The sequence below is a fragment of the Bombus vosnesenskii genome, unplaced genomic scaffold, assembly GCF_011952255.1.
Source record: "Bombus vosnesenskii isolate JDL3184/JDL3185 unplaced genomic scaffold, Bvos_JDL3184-5_v1.1 scf7180000013285, whole genome shotgun sequence".
Classification (NCBI taxonomy): domain Eukaryota; kingdom Metazoa; phylum Arthropoda; class Insecta; order Hymenoptera; family Apidae; genus Bombus; species Bombus vosnesenskii.
The window spans coordinates 2,605-23,863 of record NW_022882938.1 but is presented as its reverse complement, the minus strand read 5'-3'; the positions used below and the strand labels follow the sequence as shown (position 1 = coordinate 23,863).

The 21,259-nt window shown below is 35.6% G+C and overlaps 1 protein-coding gene and 1 non-coding gene across 3 annotated transcripts; both read left to right on the top strand.

Moving 5' to 3' along the window:
* Positions 1–255: 255 nt before the first annotated feature.
* Positions 256–8,051, top strand: LOC117232242 (lamin Dm0-like). Of its 2 annotated transcripts, XM_033491496.1 has the most exons (9): positions 256–861; positions 3,726–4,038; positions 4,155–4,447; positions 4,577–4,771; positions 4,890–5,118; positions 5,213–5,434; positions 5,516–5,620; positions 6,167–6,225; positions 7,245–7,346. In XM_033491496.1, the coding sequence occupies exons 1-8, from the start codon at positions 458–460 to the stop codon at positions 6,188–6,190; spliced, it is 1,785 nt and encodes a 594-aa protein (XP_033347387.1). In that variant the 5' UTR covers positions 256–457; the 3' UTR covers positions 6,191–6,225; positions 7,245–7,346. The 2 variants fall into 2 exon arrangements, with proteins under 2 accessions (XP_033347387.1, XP_033347386.1); XM_033491495.1 differs by lacking the exon at positions 6,167–6,225 and having other exon boundaries at positions 7,245–8,051.
* Positions 8,052–8,815: 764 nt separating this feature from the next.
* On the top strand, positions 8,816–8,888 carry Trnav-uac. Its single transcript has one exon. It is a non-coding gene; the product is annotated as a tRNA-Val (tRNA).
* Positions 8,889–21,259: the final 12,371 nt, after the last annotated feature.

Below are 21,259 nucleotides of genomic sequence, written 5' to 3'. Positions count from 1 at the left end.
AATTTATTTAAATACCAGCAAGTTTTATTATATATATATATAAAGTCGAAACTTTTATATTTCCCTTCTTTTTATACAAGTTTTCTAGTAAAAGTCAAAGATTGTCGATGCGTTTCACTAGTGGTTAAACGTTTCGCTATTGGCGGGGACTTAGAAGGAAATGACACGCTATTGGCCAGCGAGCGTTGTGTATACCGGACGTAACCTATCGCATTGCTCCGTTGCGTTTACTAACGCAATATAAAGATGCACATAAGGAGATTGCTTCGTTAATGTTGGCGTCACCGCTAAACAGTTCTTCCGTTGATCGAGGCAAGAGGATTTGGGCTTCGGTAGTTTTTTAAATTCGCTGGAAGCGTCTTTCACGGACACGGTGTTATTGTGCACCAAATTGATGATTTGATAGTGCCAGGGCGAGTGATAGTGCAATAAAAAAATTGATTTATTGTGAAACAAAATGTCAACGAAGGCAACGAAGAAGAGCACAGCGGCGAGTTCGAGTAGCAACGTGCAGTCGTCACAATTCAGCACGTCAACGCCGATCGGCCAGCGGCCAGGGAGTCCTTTGAGTCCGACCCGTTATTCACGTCTTCAGGAAAAGCAAGATTTACAGAATCTAAATGATCGGTTGGCTTGCTACATTGACAAAGTACGACATTTGGAAACCGAGAATTCGAGACTTACGCGGGAGGTACAGACGACCCAGGAGACTATCACCCGCGAAGTATCTAATATAAAATCTATGTACGAGCATGAATTGTCCGATGCAAGGAAACTATTGGATGACACTGCGAGAGAACGAGCAAAGTTAGAAATTGATACCAAACGGTTATGGGATAATAACGAGGAGCTCAAGTCCACGTAAGTCACATTTAGTTTTATTCTGGTCGAGTGATAATGCGTCTCGGAAATACGTATGAATCGATGCAAGCCTGATTTCAAAGGGACGAGGCCGAGGCGATTATAAAATTTACGATTTCTTGTAACCAGCATGTCTCATGTTTTAGCGTTAATTCCCGCTATGTTTACGAGCTCGAAACCGTTTGATTTGCATTTATATTTTATGTATATATTGTATATAATTTGCATTTTATTACGCGTTATTTACAAAAATATCGCAAAATTTGGGGTATAGATGGAGGTGATTATTTGGAAAGTTATGATAAAGGTATACTTATATTTATAGTTCATGATATATTTTTGCAAATAGTATTATTGTTTTGCAATAAATATTTCCGAAATTTATAAAAATAAATGGTTGATTCTGTAAGGGTTGTTTACATACGGTTCGTTAGATATATTTTCTATCTGATTCAATGTTATTTATAAATTTCATATCACCAATTAAAATGTAACAATATTTGAATGTGTTTGCCGAAGAAAATGATAAAATTAATATTGATACTTAAGAAAAAAATTTTGTTCTCTAATAACAAAATAAAGTATATTTGTAAATAAAATATGTGGAATTAAAAGAAAATAATACATGTTTAAAAAATTATTAGAATTAAATACAAGGATATCAGGAAGTAATGTATTTTATAATTGTCTATTTTTATACTTAAAAAATGTATTTCGATATATAGACGTACATTATACTTCAACATTTGCATGTTAGAATTCTTATTACTCCTACATTTGCTTGTATACATTAATGAATGGTAAACATGTGTAATGATATGCAAATGCTTTATACATTGGTTTAATGTTAATTTAATGACTCTTAACTTAATTCAGAATTAAGCCATTGTATACATTTATTGATACAAATTGTTTAGTTACATTGTTTTATTACATGTATTATGTACTTCACTTTAAGTGTGCTTCACTATAAGTCAAATGACACTATCAATGTTGATTGCTATAACTAGGCTAGATATCTAAGGAACATCAAACATAAATGGGATTTTTATATTATGTTAATGCAATAGAAATTCATTTATAGCATTTGTATAGCTTTATCAAAATATGGGTATAGATATATATCTGTGAAAAGAATTTGTACGTTTGTTTACTTTTCCCTTTTCCTAATTGTTACATTCTAATCTAAAGAAAATATACCACGAAGTTTATCTGTAGTAGTTATCTATAGTATTCTTTAAAATCGAATATCAATTCCTTATGTTTATTTTTCCGAAATATATATCGCTAGAACGTAGTTGAATGAAATTTTCAAGAGAATGATGTTCCATTGATAAAATTCGTTATAAAATTTTCGAAATATTTGGGTGTGCCTAACTAACTTGAAACGTGACGTTACTACGAGCGATTGTGTCACGTTTACTATGCGGCGGTGATGTCATCTTCAACCGCATGTATAACCTCGACTAAAAACATTGACCTCCTTTCGAGCAAGCGTTTGAGCAATCGATAAAAATACAAGTAAAACGAGAAACGAGAAGCGGGAAATACATATTACTTTGTTTAACAGGCTAAAAGATAGAAACGAATAAAAGTATGTATGTATATACATATAGTATGTAGAAATGTCTTTAGATTTATTGTAAACATATATTTAATATTATGAAATATCGAAAATTTAATAGTTTATATTTTTATGAATAAACACAAGTAATAAAATGAAAAACTAATGTTTCGGTTGGATTGAAACTTTGACTCTTTGTAGTTTACATACATAGTATATTTTGAGGAATATCAATATAGTACATATGTATATATTTGCTTGTGTTTTGTTTAACGGAATATCTCCACTATGTTTTTGAACTCGACTGCTGAGGGTTTTAGCGTCCGGATTTATATTCAGCTTTTTGTTTTATTTTGTATTGTAAAGTGTATTGTAAAGTGTAAGCCAGTCGTTAAAAAATTCGAAATGTGTAATATTTTTAATTTTCCCAATCATTTTTTTATCGATCTTCAAAATTTACTGCAGTTATCATTATGATGAAATTATATGTAACATATATGTATACATACATTGTCAATGTTGGCTATATAGCAGTTATAAAAAACGATACTTCTTGGTGAAGAAAGTGACATTGATAGAGTTGTAAAATACTTGTTTTCGTATGATGATCCAAACCTAGCGTTTTTTGTGGTAAAATCTTGTCATGGGTAAAATTTATATATGTGTGGCCTATAAATTTTACTTCATTCCAGAGAATCGTTTTTATTTTATATACTTATTATTTTTTAATTGAGTATTTGAATTAGTCTTTATTTGTTACATTTTATTTTATTTATCACATTTTTATATCACATTGATACATATTATATTTTACGAGTCTAATATACTGTACATTTTAAACTAACGAAATATTAAAACTTTTCGAGACATCGTTGTACAAAATAAAATTCTCGATGTGGGTCGTTGCCTGAAATAGAAACGCTAAAGCTCTCTTGTTTTCGACTACCAGAATGTCTGAAATGATTAAAATTTTTTCATGGAATTTATTATATATATACATACTTAGAAGAGAAATATGAAAAGATTTTTTGTATTATATAATGTCAAATTTAATATTTTTAATACATAAATGGAGAACAATGCATGAGATTGCACTGTTGAGTTATGAAAGTTTTAGATATTATATTTAAATATAATGTGATATTATACATTTTATCATATATAGATTATAATATTTTAATATATTATATTATGATATTAAATATTAATATTATAATATTAAAATATCTAAAATCTATAACTGTATTTTAAATATTTCTTAGCTAATAAATTTTGTAAATATTTTGTGTGGTTTTCTCAGATTAGATAAAAAGTTAATGGACTTACAAGTTGCTGAAAGAAATTCATTATTATATGAAACACGCTATAATGATTTACAATCACAATATAATCAGTGTCAAGCAGAACGTAAAAAGGATACTGAGAGGAGAAATGAATTAGAACAAGAAGTAGAGAAATTGAAGGCATTGTTAGAAGATTCCCGTAAACATCTGGGAGAAGAAACTCTACAACGTATTGTTCTTGAAAATAATATTCAAAGTTTAAAGGAAGATATTAGCTTTAAAGACCAAATGTATCAACAGGAATTAACGGAAACACGAACAAAGAGACAGGTTTGTATTTGACGGTATTTAGTTAGTGCCATTTTAGAAAATAACCACATAGTTATAGGTATATTTAGTATAAATGTTTCTGTATGATTGTCCATTTTTACTATATTTTATTCTAGATTGAAATCTCTGAAATAGATGGTCGTCTTGCTGAGGAATATGAAGCTAAAATGCAAAAATCTTTGCATGAATTACGAGATCAATATGAAGCTCAGATGCGAGCTAATAGAGAAGAAATTGAATTGTTATATGAAAATAAAATTAAAAATTTGGCAGCCCATGCCCAACGTAACAGTGGAGCAGCAAGTTTAGCTGTTGAGGAATTAAGGCAAACAAGAACAAGGATTGATACACTTAATCAAAGAATCAATGAATTGGAAGCATCAAATAATGCTTTTAGTGCACGAATAAGGTAATTTATTATGAACTAATTGAATTTATATTTTTATGTAATAAATTTTAAGTATTTTAAGCTATTGTACAAGTTGTAATAATTTAAATATAGGATAAATTTAAATTTATTGTACAAATTTAAATACAGGGATTTAGAAAATTTACGTGAAAATGAGAAGGCCCGTCATGCAGAAAATGTAGCATCTTTGGAAGCAGAGCTAGCACGTATACGTGATGAAATGGCTCAACAAATACAAGAATATCAAGATCTTATGGATATCAAGGTTGCTCTTGATTTGGAAATTGCAGCATATCGAAAACTTTTGGAATCTGAAGAAGCCAGGTAATACAGTTAATGTTCTATAAAAATATTTATAAATTTTATATATTATAATACAATGTAGTTACAAGCATTAAATGAAAAAGAATTTTGTAAATATTTCATATTTATTTATTTACAGATTAAATATCATGCCTGTACAGTCAAGTTCAACAGCGTCTAGTGGCAGGACTACTCCTTCAAGACACACGCCATTAAGAGGTGGAAAACGAAAACGCACTTTGTTAGAGGAAAGTGAAGAACGTAGTAGTACTGATTATAGTGTATCTGGAACATCTAGAGGGGACATAGAAATTACAGAAGCTGATCCTCAAGGACGATTTGTCAAACTCACCAATAAAGGCAATAAAGTAAGATATTTAGCACTGAATAAAGTATTCCAGCATGTTCAATAATTCTATCATACTATATTTAATGTTTTCAATTTATTTTTATTTTTTATAGGAAATAGGACTTAGTGGTTGGCAAATTATTCGTAAAGCTAGTTCTCTGGAAACAGTATTTAAGTTCCATCGTACTGCAAAATTAGAAGCAGGTGCAACTGTAATGGTGTGGTCTGCTGATATTGGTGCTACCCATGAACCACCATCAAATATTGTTATGAAAGGCCAAAAATGGTTTACATCAGATGTTATGACAACTACACTTCTTAACAACGACGGCGAAGTGAGTATTTCTTACATTTTGTTACTACTGTGTTATTCAATGAATGTAAAGAATATCTTCAATATTTTATTGTTCAAATAGGAAATAGCTACTTCAGAGTGTAAAAGACAACAATTGTCTACATCTCTATCCCGACATAGGGAAAACTTGGGTTTTCGACCTTCGGAAGAACTTCACCATCAACAGGTATGTATGAATATGCAGATACAATATTAAGATAGAGGTTATAGAATTATACACATTATGATAGTCGATCTTAATTCGGCTTATTCTTTTTTTTATCCACAGCTAAACCAAATCTTAAAAGGTTTATTTTATTATTTAGGAATAAGTATTAGTGTTATATGTTTTTAAAAATATTTTAATACTATTTTACTCAGTAATGATATTAATAAGAACATTGAAAATATAAGTGAGAAATATCATAAATACGACCTTTAAAAATTGTTACTGTATCAATGTCCATAGTTGCAATGAAAACTTAAAAACCAATTACAAAATAATTAATGATCTTATTATTTCGAAAAATTGTTTCTTTTTTTGTAATTGTATTTAGTTAATGAAGACAATGTGGCTATAAAACATTCTGATTTTCTTGTCATTTATTTTTATAAAATTCTTATACAAAGTTTCTTTAAGTTTTCTTTAAATTGATTTTATTGTTACATTTAATGTTTTAAATATAAAATAAAATCGGGATATGTATCATCAACGAATCTTCTTATTCCATAGAGAAGATATCTCTACCCATATTAAGTGGGCGAGCGAACGGTTCTGATGGGTCAATTTATGTAAGTTTTCTACTTATCGAACGTTAAAATAGTCGTCGATGATCAATGTCATTCGCGCTTTAAGTAAAAGAAATTATTTGCTTTGTGTTTTCTTCTTCACAGCACTTTATTTTCATGCTCACGCTTAACTAAAACATCATGAATGTTAAGAATATAATGTAATTTTTGGTTAAAATATAAACATCTCATTAGTTAACCACATTGTCTTTAAGATATATATTTAAACAAACTCATTATACATATAAATATACAGTTATTGTTCAACATTTTTCATTATCATCGATATTGTTATTAACACAATACTATTGGTATTCTTACTTATTGATACTTATATCAACTAAAACGTTAAAATACTAAAAAGTTATTAACATATAGTCCATCACTTTATTGCTGTTATATTTACTTATTGAATTGTTTGAAATTTATACGAATCAACATCTTTTTTTATATATAAAAATAAAAAAAATTATTTTTCATTTGTATTTATAGAGGCTTATTAGAAAATTTCGCCGATGTGATGCATGCATAAACATTATTTTAACATTTTTCCAGAAAAGTTTGGTATTAACTAAGTGAAATCAGTTGATGGAAATATTCATCAAACGATTTCATTGTTTCAAAAGTACATATATATCATTCGTTAAATTTAATTTACAGAATAAAAGGTTCCATTAAAATATACAAATTGCCTGCGTCAGTAATAAAATAATTATATATTTCTTACCAATAAAGTAAATATTATGTGCGTGTATATTTTTAATATATGTACGTGTGTATATCTTTACACGCATGTAAGAATAAACGTACAATATTTATTTCTCTCATAAATTTCTTCATAAAAAATTAACATTCATTAATATTGGCTTAAGATTCTGTAACTAATAATTGTCGAATAATATATATAATGACATAATATAATCATATCATGCCAGTTGGATTCATCGAGCGAACCAATTTTAATTCAGGTATCCAATCTTAATATTTTTGTCTACATAAATATGATTCTTTTTTTGTTTCAGGGTGATCCTCAAGGAGAAGAATTTTGTCGCCTTATGTGAAAATAAGTCCACAAAATAATTTCAAGAATTCTAACAGCACGTTTTTAAAAATGCTTAAAAAAAGGTACACAGAAAAAGCACGAGAGAATTTGGTTTAGAAATCAAATCTCAGAAATTTCATTAATATAAAGAATTCATATAAAGTTTCGAATGATATATTTTGCTTAAGAAAACAATAAAGAAGAGATTAAAAACAGAATTCACGACACATGTTAGTACTTTATATTTATAGAGATATGTACTACATATGAGAAAATATTCTGTAATATAATGTTTAAATCAAACTTAATGAAGAGTTTCATGAAGATCGAAACGATTATTGCATTTACATATTTGCACTTCGTACAAAACTTATTTGTCTGTTATATCAGAGTTGCTGCTTTATTGAATAAGAAGCACGAATAATCTTTTCAACAAATAACTATTTTTGGCGTACCATTTATTTCTACCTAGTCGTTATCGTGCCTTTTTAAATGTAAAAGAAAGAGATCTTTTTTCTTAGTAGGTAGTAGTATTTATTTTTAAGTACAAACCCGGATGCAATAGGAGCATGGTGCCCGCCGTATATAATATTCAGATTGATTCGTTTGACAGGAAAATATTTTCTGATATGTATACTGAGTTTTCTATTAATTAATAAGACAAGTAAAAAAATGGAACTATGTTTATTGCAAAATGTATCAGCTCCGCCATCCGGAACATCATTTTGTTAATTGTATTCGACTTTATACCATTTATACAAGTAATAAAAATCTATAATTAACCATATCCCTATTATCTTTTCTTATAGTCCTTATCTGTCATTAAATTCTATGTAATTTAATCAATACAAAATTTATATTTTTCTCTTATAGAATAAATTTCAATTTTGCTTTTTGTGTTAAAAATTTAGTAAAAATAATATGATATCCATTCTTTCAATTTATTTAATAATTTTACTAAGATTTTAATTATTTTATCGTGCACAGTTCTGAACGGTCGGTATTACAGAATGTCATGCCATAATTTCTATATTCTCTGTAGCAAATCGCAAAGGACCTATAGGAACGTTCAGACGATCAACATTATTGTCAATATTTAAGGTTCTTAACATTCTATTGACAATATATATTGATCGCCCAGACTTTAGATGGTCTCTTAATATATATAATAATGTTGAGAATCTTAAATATTGACAATAATAGTCATAATAAAATATTGATCGTTTCAAGATATGTGATTCTTCTCGAGATCGATAGTTCAAAATGTGAGACATGAAGTTCCATTTAATATCAGATCTATTCTATACTTAGTCAATCCCATGGCGTTACAATTATAGAACTATTTTTTATCAGTGATGTGCTGTCATCTGATGGTGACTGGAGTAAGTAATTTTGAATTAAAAATTCCTTAGTTGATTGTTATAATTTCTAATGTTGTATAATTTTTATATTAGATGTTATTTGTAAGTAAAGATCTTGACAATATAATATAAATATAGTGGTAAAATAATGGTGTAGCAGATTCATGTTAACGAAAAACTGCTACCAGCGGGTTCCGTGGTGTAGCGGTTATCACATCTGCTTTACACGCAGAAGGTCGCCGGTTCGATCCCGGTCGGAACCACACTTATCCTATTTTTTTTAAATATTTTCGTTTTACAATTAATAAATATGCTTAAAAACGCCAATCAATAATAGTTGTAAACAGCAAAGGGTAGAAAACACATTATCTTCTTTTGCACCTACTTTATTCTAATACAACCCTTATCACAATTCCAAAATACTGTCCATTAAAGAGAGAAATATGTATATATATATAATCTTCATAAATATAGACAAAAATCATATTAATCATTATTGAACAACAATTACAAATAAGGGTGTCGTAGCCCTCCGTAACACGTACAACATAATATATTACATTATAATGCAATGTATCCACTCGTCTTATGGCTTGGAACGAATGAAGAGTTCGTCTCAAAATATATAAAGAAAGAAATATAACATTTTCTTTCAATGATAGCAAACAGGAATGAAGACTAAATGACGTTTTTTACACTGTATATAGAAAGTATGGGCAAAACCAGGTGCCTGGCTTCATTTAAAACATCAAAACACCGTGTAAAGACTTTGGAATATAATTCAGTTCTTACCGTAATAGATTCTTTAAATCCGAGCGTTATAAAAAGCTCAATTCATCAACGCGACACTGAAACTTTTTAACTCGAAATTCTTGAACTTTCAATGAATGAAAAACTACGACGTTCTCTGTTCTGCGATTGATTTCTTACTATCACGAGGTCCAGCCGCGAACGTAACATCATCCGTTGGCCACATATTGCAACTCTTATCTTAGAAAGATATTAATATGCGTCATGACCCGCGTATCCCAGTTTGCTCCACATTTCCTATCATTAAGCTGTCATCGTACTCCTTTTGTTCGGGTTATCTGCGCTTCGTTTATAGTTAATTATCACACCTGACATTTAAAATCCAGTTAAACGAAGGGAGAAGAAATGGAGGGAATCACGGAACCGGAAATCAAAATTGGTATATTCGGCTGGCGTTTGCCCTGTCATGCGTTTGTGTTCGCACGATGGGATGAACAGAGTGTGTTTCTTTCGTTTCTTTTCGTTTCTTCATTCACTGTTTCCGTTCTAACCATCTGGCAATCCACCTGCACCGCGTCGCAGCCAACTGCTTCGTTTTTTTGGCATCGTGTAATGAGAGCAAATCCGGTTTTTAGTCGGGCTTCGGCTATTCAGCGCTTCTTTTTCAGCTGGTGTTTTATAGAGACCCAATACAGGACGACAGGACGACAGAACGGAGAGTAGCGTGGACATCGATGCGTCTTCGAACGATCGCGTTTCTTCTTCCTTCTTCTCTCGTTCTTTTTCGTCTCGTCTTGCAGAGAATCGCGAAATCGACGTGATCATCAAAGATTCAACTGCGCATGACGATACGGATCGTCGATGCTCATGCGATGCCCACGTTCCATCAAATTTCTCATTTTATGTACCGTGTGTATATAACGCGATTGATATCGCATCGACTCTTTCCGTCAGTGACATTTAAGCGATGACATCCCAAAAAGTACAAAATTACGACGAATTATAATTAGTGACAGGCATTCGACTCTCAGTTTTGAGACGATTTTACGTTCTCTGAGACTATCAGAATTCTAGCCACTTGGAATATGATTCGACGCTCTAGAACTCCGGAAAGTCTTGGAAGTGTTGGAAGTCGCTCACGTTAACACGCGTTTGTTTTCGCGCCTATAGAAGCGGAGATATGGAATTGGTGCTCGGTCGTTTGCCTTCGAAGCAGATGACTGCTTGGTAACTTGATTATTCGCTTGGTAATTACACGACGAAATAGGAAATTGGGTCAAGTGTTGCGAGAATACTTTGGGCCATCTTCGATCTCTAGTGTTCTTCAACAACTCCTATCTTTGTGCGAGGCGTACTTTGATTCACGTGGCTCTCGCTTCTGTGCTTCGCGTCTTTTCAGACGCGAATCCGCGCGATGAAAAGTTACATTGTTTCCACGCTGCCGAGAATAAAGAACTTGTGAAAATATAATTTTACTATTATATTGTTTGATCCGTCCGAATGCTACTGTGTGTGAGTTTGATCGTAATCTCGCAGGTTAATCACTTATTTGAATACTTGTAAGAATTCACGTTATCGACGAATGTCGTTTAACGTTTCTTATCTCGATCAAGTAGCTTTATTATTAAACAAAAATATCTGATAAAAAGATATCACTTTTGGGAGCGGACAGCGAAATTACTTTGATCTTCGTCTACATTAATGTTTCCCTGCTTGTGCTGCTGCTAATTCAGTACTAACGATATTTATCTGATCTCGTGAGTCTAGCTTCTAAATATGTTGTTCCACTTTGTTATCTACTACCTAATTTCAAAAACTTTGTTATCGTTTTCAACTACATAACATAGCTCAGCCCACGGATACTTATCGTCACTATTCTCTTTTACAACTGAACTAATATTATTAATGAAATTTTACATATCGCAAGTTACAAGTTTTCAATACAAAGGATTCCTACAAATTACTGTTGCAATTTTACAGGATACAAGCCAGCTGATTTCGACTAGACAATCGACATCACATGGCAAAAATTACTTACGAAGCACAAGTTTACATCTATTCCGCGACTACTCGCTTGTCAATTCACAAACGGCTGGATAAAATTCATAGCGATGTCGATCAAGATTTTGACAATACTGGATTTAGTCACGCATTTCACCTCTCAAAACTGTCATCTCTTCAGTCTCGTAATTGATCATAACTTTATTTTCTGCCGCGATATGTTTTCCTGACTTCAAACGATTTTATGAAATTTGTAGAAAAAAGTAGAACTTTCCCTGTCTGCCACTGTTTTACGAAAAATAGCAGTGGGTCGACTTGCAACTCTACGATCGCCTGTTTTCCAAGAGTTACTAAATTATCGTGCAAACAGGCTCATGACAAATTTTTTACCGAACCGCAACCCTCTTTTAACATTCCCGAACATCAATCGTTCGATAGATCTTTTCCTTATCTACCGAAACCGCATGTTTCAACTTGATCGTCGACAAAACAACGAAACGATTCATGATGGAGGAGGTCAGATACGATCAACGTAGCCAGATCGGTACTAATAAAAAGGATTAGGTAACAATCGGGTCGAACGGCTCGAATTTATCATGCATCCGTGTTCCCTGTGGTAACTGCAGGTGGCCCATTCAGGATGCGGGATGATCGGTCAGAAGTAGTCAGTCATGAAAAAGACGCAAGGACTTCTACCTCCCGCGTGGAACAATCAGTTTCAATGGTTCGGCTTCGTTTAGAACGATACATGGAGTTTCCGTTTGGTTGTTTTGGTGAGTGTTCCGAGGAAACTACCTGTTGGAAAGCAGCGTGAAATCTCGAGAAACCAGTCGCACGGATGTTCAATGTTCCGTCTCCACCTGCAGCCTCTTTTTATTCTTGCTGCTGAACTTCACCCTGACCCTAATCTGCAGTTACATCTCAACCAACAATTAAATTGCCTTTAATAATGGTTTCCATGGATTCGATTCAACTATGAGCCGGATGATATTTCAGGTTCTATGTCGCAACGATCGAGCAAGAATTATGAGTTTCTCCGTGGTTGTATTCATGGTTCTATAATATAACATTTTTTATGCTTTTTGTAGTCTGATGTTACTTGTGTCGTCTTGGGAAATGGCGTGACAAATACGTTAACATGTGTGCTTGGAGGAAAGAAAAGGAATGTTTCGGAAGGATTTACGATTAAAGATTAAAATAATTGGCCGGAGAGATCGGTACTTGTGTTATATTTTTAACGCTTTGATTTTCTCTTACATCTATAGCGTGTCAACAGGACAACACAGAATCTATGTCAACACCAAATACACAGCATGTAATGAACAATCAGCTCGCTGTGGAGTGCCGAAGCGTGCAGACGTGTCTCTAATGCCCAGTGAAGTTCGAAAACAACACGTGTCGCCCAACCGTCGAAAGTGAACACAGCCAAGTGTTTCCTACCCTTTAGGGAGAAGAAAATCCCACGCACCTAACCCCAACCCGAATACTAGCCTCATAGCCTCACGACTAGTTATTCATTTCGAATTAACTAGCTCGATGATAGCCCAGCAATCACGACCAGGCTCTCCTGAGCAAATTCGCAACTACCTCGCGCTACCTCCTCCGTGGCAGAAGTGCAGCAGATCCCCCCGTACCAACGACGCCAATAATACAAAAAAACGAAAAATAGAAACACTAAAATCAAACACAATCGACGCCCGGAACGAACAATCAACGATACAAATAAACACCCACAACAGGTTCGCCATATTGGAATCCATAAACGACGCCATGGAAATCGCAGACCCGCCGCCAAACCAACACGCACAGAGAATCTCCCCTCCCCCACCAATATTTGTTGATGATGTCATCGACATCCAAACAATGATCAAGTCCTTAGAGAGAGAGATATCTCCAAGGAGGACTACAACTTAAAGATAAATAACAACAAAGTAAAAATACTGCCGACGAACCCAGAAGCTTGCAGAAAACTCACCAAGATACTTAGGACCCTGAACGCCAACTTCCACATCTACCAACTCATTTTCCGTCGCTTCGTAACAGGACACACAACAATCTCCACACGCAACAGGACAACACAGAACCTACGTCAACACCAAAAACACAGCACGCAAGGAACAATAACCACACTAACACCAACACCGCTAAAAACCGAAGCTACGCGCAAGTAGTCAACCGGTTGTCACCCTTAGACAACCAAGAATAGAACAACCACAGCAACGATTTATAGAAATCAAAGAGTTAATAAAAAATTCCATAAAAGACACCGAAATACTTACAAAAATGATAAGCAACCAAAACGAACTCCTCAGACAGCAAACACAGCAGATAACAGTCATGTTACAAATACTTATTAACATTTTTTTTTTATTTATTTGTTGAAATTACAATCAATTCTCGCGTTGAGAATTTTCAGTAATTTTTCTGGCGTGGCGCAGTGACATGGCTGTTTATTTACAATAAGTTAATACTTATTATAGATAGGTATAATTTATAAGTATTATAAGTAAGTGCATATGCTTAGTTTGGATAACTAAATGAATCTAGCGTTTAGGTCTAGCGGGTAGTGCCTCTTCAGCCTGCGAATCTGGTCCGTCGTGTCAAGTAGTCCAGTGATTAGGGGATTTCGGTGTTTGTTGACTCTTTTGCTATATCTGTCGCTGTATTTTGCTATTTCCTCTTTGACTGTGGGTATCTTGAGGTCGCGATGGATGGTTTCGTTGGTAACATACCAAGGCGCGTCTATTAAGGATCTTAGCGTTTTCGATTGGAAGCCTTGTAGTATTTCGATATTGGAGTTACTTGCTGTTCCCCATAGTTGGATTCCGTAGGTCCAGACAGGTTTTATTACGGTCTTGTAGAGGGTAATTTTATTCTGTATGTTTAGTTTGGAGCGTCGGCCCGTGAGCCAATAGAGTTTTTTTAGTTTGTCCTTTAGTTGCTTCGATTTATCTGAGATGTGTTTCTTCCACGTTAGTCTCCTGTCCAGGGTCATGCCCAGGTATCGGACTGAGTCCCTGCTAGGAACTGTTGCATCTTCTCGAATAGTTTGGACAGGTTAGGTAAAAGACTGATTGGGCAATAGGAGCTGGTTTCGTATATCGGTTTACCGGGTTTAGGGATGAGTAGGGTTAGGGATTTAGGATAGTGTTCAAGGCGAAGGATAGCATTAAAAATCGATGTGATGAGTGCTATCCCTTTTATGGGAAGTTCCTTGATTGCTTTATTGCCTATTAGGTCGTGTCCTGCTGCTTTCTTGGGGTTTAGGCGACTGATCGTTTCTATAGTCTCTGCAGAAGTGAAGGGTTCGATAGGAGGGGACAGTTGGAAGGGGGTGTGCAAGTGTTCAGTAACGTCCGCGGCAGCTTTGGGGGAATGGGGTTTGAATACTTTAGACAAGTATTTAGCAAACAGGTCGGCTTTTTCTATAGGGCTTCGCGCCCATTCACCTTGCGGACGGCGGATTGGTGGGATTATTTGTATTGTATGTAAGCTGGCGAGGTATTTTTGGAAACAGTCGTTTTTGTAGTTTTTTATGGTTTTGGATAGCTTTCTAGTTGCGTTGTTTAGTTTGCGTTTGTCATCCGGTGTTCTATGGGTCTGCCATACTCTTCTTAGTCTACGTTTTTCTGCTATTTTTTTTAGTATGTATTGGGGATATTCTTGTTTGCTGATAGACGTCTTTGTCGGTGTGGAGAGGCGGATGGCGTTTATTATGCTCGTGTTTAAGTATTCCGTGGGTGCTTCGATTTCTTCCTTAGTTTTTAGTGAAGTTAAGGCTGAAGTTGAGTGTGTAAAGACTTCTCTAAAGAGCTGCCAGTTGGTGTGTTGGTGTGAATGGAGCCATTAGGTGTATTCTCGATAATTGTTGAACTGACTGTTGCTATCACGGGGGAATGATCAGAGGAGAGATCAGCCGAGGAGTTGATTTGGACGTGTCTTGATGAGATATTTTTAGTTACGAAGAAGTCGAGAAGGTCGGGTATTTTGTTAGTGTCAGTGGGCTAGTATGTGGGTTCGTATGTGGTGAGGTAGTTGAGGTTGTTGGTTATTATGCTGTTTAGGAGGTTTTTGCCTCTTGCTGTAACCAGTCTGCTGCCCCATTGGGTGTGCTTGGCGTTATAGTCTCCTCCAGCTATGAATCTATTGGCCAGGGTGTCCAGGAAGTTATCAAAGTCTTCTTTGGCGATGGAGTGTCTGGGAGGGTAGTATATTGCTGAAGTGGTGATTGTACCATGACAGTCTTCTATTGCTACGTTTGTTGCTTGGAGGGAGTCTTTCTGGAATGACGGAAGTTCGCTTAATACTTGTTTTGATTATGATTCCGGTGCCACCGTGGGCCTTTCCGCTGGGGTGTTGGGTATAGTAGAATTTGTAACCATTTATTTTCAGGTAGTTTTTGTCGGTGAAGTGGGTTTCCGATACGAGCATTACGTCGATTTGCTGGTGTTTTAGGAAGAGTTCTAGTTCAAGTTTGTGTTGCGCTAGACCGTTGGCGTTCCAAAGAGCTATGCGCCTTGGTTTTATTTTGCGTCGGGGCGTATTAATTTATCCATGATGAGTGTTAGTAGCGATAGCAAATTATTTATTTACTCTGATTGTTTCTCTATTAGCTTTTCAAGCCTAGAGAAGTTGTTTGTGTTAGGTGAGTTGGGGACACTATTTTGGGAAAGATCCCTTTGGCTATTCGGGTTATTTTGGATGCCTTGTACTGCTTGGGCATAGGAGGTTGAGGTGGTGGTGAATTTGGTAGGACTGGGTGTTTGGTTGGTTGAGGGGATTGGGGTAGTCGTGAATTTCGGCGGGCTGGGTGTTTGGTTGGTTACCTCTTTTGCTCTGAGTTTAGGGTACCTGTTTGTGTATAGAGTTTTATAGGCTGAGCAGCCTTTATAGTTGTCAGGATGGTCACCTTGACAGTGGATGCATTTTGTTGGGGTTTCCGGTGATTTAGCGCACTGGTCAGTGGAGTGAGTGCCTGCACATTTAACGCAGTGGAAGATATGGTAGCAGTATTTCTGCGTGTGACCCTACCTTTGGCACCTTTTGCATTGCACTATTTCTTTTTTCACAAGCGGTGGTTCGAATTTTACTATTGAGTTCATTAGGCGACTGATATTGTAAATTTCCTTATTGTTAGGCTTTTGTTTTATGTCTATGAAAAATAAGGATAACGGGTCTTTCGAGACTCCATGCCTTATATTACTTACGTTGATGACTTCGTGACCGAGTTTTGAGAGTTCGTGTTTTTTTTATTTTTTTATTTTTTTTATTTGTTTATTTACATTTTACAATTTGTCCAGTAGGACATTTGGTAAAATATTATAGCTTAGTGATATAGTATTATAACATGTGGATGGCTACCCCCAGTGGGATACCATCTTCGAATTTGATTGATTTATTTCTTTAATCATCTCAGATAATACGTGTTTGTTAGGTTATGTCCTTTGTGAGATCTGTTGGGTGTTTCCTTTTTAATCTTCTTTTTATGCTTGATGTGTCGACCGTTTCCTTTGCCAGCCGGTTTGGGTGCGTTGCTATTCTTTCTCCGTGCCTTCTTGCACTTTTGTTAATCTCCTCTTTGACCGTTGGTATTCCCAGGTCTTTCCGAATGTCCTCGTTCCTAACGTACCATGGCGCGTTTACTATTGTTCTGAGTATTTTCGATTGCGTTGCCTCTATTTTGGTTATATGGCTCATTGCTGCTGTTCCCCATAGTGCTATTCCGTACGTCCAGATTGGTTTTATGACCATTTTATATATTTTTAGTTTGTTCTCTATGCTTAGTTTGGATTTTCGACTTGTTAGCCAGTACATTTGTCTCCTTGCCATCTGTATTTTGTGTATTGTTGCTTTAATATGCTGTTTCCATGTGAGTCGTGAATCTAAGTGGAGTCCTAGGTATTTGACTTGCCTTGTTTGTATTATGCGTGTGCCGTTTAGTACAATGTTTGGTGGTTTCTGTTTTCGCAGTGTGAATGTAATGTGTTTGCATTTTTCGGGGTTTGCTTTGATTTGTTTTGCTTGAAGCCACTTTTCTATTTTTGTGATATGTTCTTGTAGTAATGTAACTGCTGTTGCAGGGTTAGTGTGCCTGGCTAGTATAGCTGTGTCATCCGCGAATGTCAGTATTTTGCTGTTGTTAGTTGTTGGTATGTTGGCCGTGTATAATGTGTATAGAATTGGTCCTAGGACGCTTCCTTGCGGAACTCCTGCCTTGATTTCTTTAGCTTCCGAGTGTGTGTTTTTGATTTTTACTATGAAGCTTCTGCTGCTTAGGTATGATTTGATTAGTTGGTATATCTGCCCCGGGAACTGTTTCCTGATTGATTGTAGTAGGTTAGTGTGGTTTATTTTATCGAATGCTTTTTCGATGTCCATAAAGAGGGCTGTACAGTATTGTTTTGTTTCCAGCGCCTGTAGGATTTCGTTGACGAGTCTGTGCGTTTGTTCTATTGTGGAGTGTTTGTTTCTGAATCCGAATTGGTGATCCGGTATTAACTGGTTCTTCTCTATTATTGGTTTTATCCGGTCGTAGATTATTTTCTCTAGTATCTTGGAGAACACCGGGAGTAGTGAGATTGGTCGGTAGGACTTGGTTTCATGTGGGTCCTTGCCTGGTTTGGGTATCATTATGATTTGTGCCAGTTTCCAAGCTTTTGGAAAGTATTGTATTCTTAGTATTGCGTTTACTATTATTGTGATTTGTCTTATCGCTTTTGGCGGAAGGTTTTTCAAGATTTTGCCGTTAATTAGGTCGATTTCTGGTGCTTTATTGTTTTTTGTTTTCTCAATTATGTTTCTGATTTCTTGTGCTGTTGCTTTGGGTATGGTGTAGTGATTGTCAGTTGGTGTACTAGTAGTTAGCGCGTCCTCATCCGTATGACTATTGTGGTTGCTGTTGTTGATGTTGTGTGGGGTGAATGTGTTGCATAGGTGGTTGGAAAATTCTTCAGCTTGCTCTCCGTTGCTTCTTGCCCATGTGTTGTCTGCTCTTCTGATTCCTGGTACCATTTTTGTTGTCTTCTTTATTCTTTTTGTGGCTTCCCGAAGGGAGTAGTTGTAGTTCTCGTGAGCAGATAGTGACTCGATGAACTTTGTGAACTCGTTGTTGTTGTGCTCTTTTATTTTGTTTTTTGTTTCTTTTGTGAGTTTGTTTAGGTGTTTTTTGTTTTCTTTTGTTCTGTGTTTTTGTCATTTTGCTTTCGCTTTTCTTTTTTCTCTAATTTTTTCGAGGATGTCTAGTGGAACTGTTTTTGTTTGTCTGTTGGTTGTTTCAGGTATAGTGGTTGCCCTTGCTGCTTCTTGGATAGTTGCTGTGAGTGTTGTTATTGCTTGATCGATGTGTTCAAGTGTTTTCAGTGGGATGTTGCAGCTGATTTTACTCTCTATTATTTCTTTGAATATTTGCCATTTGGTGGTTTTATTGCATAGCTTCTCTGTGCTGCTGTAAAGTATTGGTTTGTTTCTGTATGTACTTATTATGGGCGTATGGTCGGAGGTAAGCTCGAGGCTGGGTGCTATGTTTAGTTTATTTGCGTTTAGTCCCTTTGTAACTGCAAAGTCTAGCAGGTCAGGTATTTTGCTCAGGTCTGTCGGCCAGTATGTCGGTCTTCCTGTGGATAATATATTGAGGTTATAATTTCTGATGTGTTTTTCCAAGGTTCTGCCTCGAGGTGTGATGATTATTGATCCCCATAGTGTGTGCTTTGAGTTATAGTCTCCCGCTGCAATATACTTGTCACCTAAGTGTCGGAAGTAGTCTTCCCACATTTGCGTTGTGATTTTGTGTCGCGGCGGTGCGTATACTGCTGACAACTGCAGTTGGTTGCTGTTAGTCTGTACGGTAACGGTGGTTGCTTGTATATGTTCCTTACTGATTTGGCTGTGTAGGTGATGTTTAATGTCGTTTTTATTACTACTGTCGTCCCTCCGTGTGCTTTCCTTGAGGGATGTTTGGTGTCGTATATGGTGTAGTGTGGTATTTTTATGTAGCTTTTTATTGTGAGGTGTGTTTCTGAGACGAGTAGTATGTCGATGTTATTGCTGTGCAGGAATGTTTTAGTTTCTAGGGCCCTTTGTTGTAGGCCGTTAGAGTTCCAGGTTGCTATTTTAAGCGTGTCTATTTTTATTTTTTGCTCATCATGTTAGTAAGTAATTGTAACATGACTGTTATCTGCTGTGTTTGCTGTCTGAGGAGTTCGTTTTGGTAGCTTATCGTTTTTGTGAGTATTTCGGTGTTTTTTATGGAATGTTTTATTAACTCTTTGATTTCTGTAGCGTCGTTGCTGTGGTTGTTCTGTACTTGATTATCTGAGGGTGACGACCGGTTGACTACTTGCGCGTAGCTTCGGTTTCTAACGGTGTTGGTGTTGGTGTGGTTATTGTTCATTACGTACTGTATATTTGGTGTTGGCATAGATTTCGTGTTGTCCTGTTGCGCGTGGAGATTGTTGTGTGTCCTGTTTCGAATCGGCGGGAAAAGTTTGCTTTGTAGTTGTTTTCTGACTACGCAGTAGCTGGCTGGGTGATTTTCACCGCAATTGCGACATTTTACGTCGTTTATTTTTCCCGTGTGTGGGCAGTTCACTGTTAGCTTCCTTGCGCATTTGACGCACGCCGGGTTTCTGTTGCAGTAGTTTTTTGTGTGTCCGTATTGTTGACACTGCATGCATTGTGGTATGTCTTTTTTGTGTCTGGGTGGCACGACTGTGATTATTGTATTTGAGATTTTTTTAATTTCAAATATTTCTTTGTTGTTGCTTTTCGGTTCTAGCTCTATTAGGAATAGGGGTAGTGGTTGCTTAGTGTCAAATCTGGTTATGTTGTTGATCGTTCTTACCTGGTGTCCGATCTTGGCCAATTCCTCGCATATTTTGTTTGTATTTGTTTTAGGGTGTAGACCTCTGATTACTGCTTTGTAGCTCTTGTCGGATTTGGGTTAGTAAGCGTGATACCCAGCGTTTTTTTCCTTTAGCGCTTTAGTTACTTTTCTGTAGGTTTCTGGGGTATTGGTTTGCACTTCTACCTGGTCCAGTTTGAGCTGTTTGATAGTGTAGTTTTCATTTCTTGCCGTGCTGTTTGGCAGGTCCATGAGGAGGTCTATTATTTTTGCGTCTATGTAGATTGGCGGTGGCTTAGGCGTGTGTGTTCTTGGTTTTTCTATAGGATCTGTGTCCATCTCTTCTGTCAGTGAGCTGAAGGAGTTTTGTGTGGGAATTTCCTGTAGCCATTGCTGTCTTTCTGTTCCTGTGGTCCACCTATCGTTTGTGTTTGAGTTTATTTTTCTTTTTTTGCTGGGAGTTACAGTCTTCCAGCTTTCGTTATGTTGCGGTAGATCCTTGTTGGTATTGCTCTTTACGTAGACTTCTTGTATTATTTCCATTTCTATTTCCTTTGTATTTGAGCAGTCCTGTACTTCACTTATTGTTGCGATTGGGCACTGTTGGTCTACTGCCCTGTTTATAGTGCATGCTTCTCCTTTATTTAATACCCTTATCGTTGGAACTTTTTCCATCCTTGGTTGGTTCACTTGCAACACTTGAGTAGATATAATTCCTAGATGGCAATTTGTCGCCCAAAGGTAAGACAGATATGCATGCTAGAGCAAGTCTCTTATAATTGAACTTGATATAATGTAATACGTTACGACGTTATACCATATAACGTAATACGTTATAACGCTGTACCATATAGCGTTATACTATATGACGTTATGTTATATAACGTAATACGTTGTAACGTTATACCATATAACGTAACACGTTATAACGTTATGCCATATAACGTAATACGTTATAACGTTATACCATGTAACGATCTTTTATATAACGTAATACGTTATAACGTTATACCATATAATGTAATACGTTATAACGTTATACCA

Bases quoted from the DNA above. Each gene is read 5' to 3' on its own strand.
- LOC117232242 (XM_033491495.1), top strand. From the start codon at position 458: ATGTCAACGAAGGCAACGAAGAAGAGCACAGCGGCGAGTTCGAGTAGC. The intron at 4,448-4,576 runs GTAATTTATTAT...ATTTAAATACAG, and splicing joins GCTTTTAGTGCACGAATAAG to GGATTTAGAAAATTTACGTG. The intron at 5,119-5,212 runs GTAAGATATTTA...TATTTTTTATAG, and splicing joins TCACCAATAAAGGCAATAAA to GAAATAGGACTTAGTGGTTG.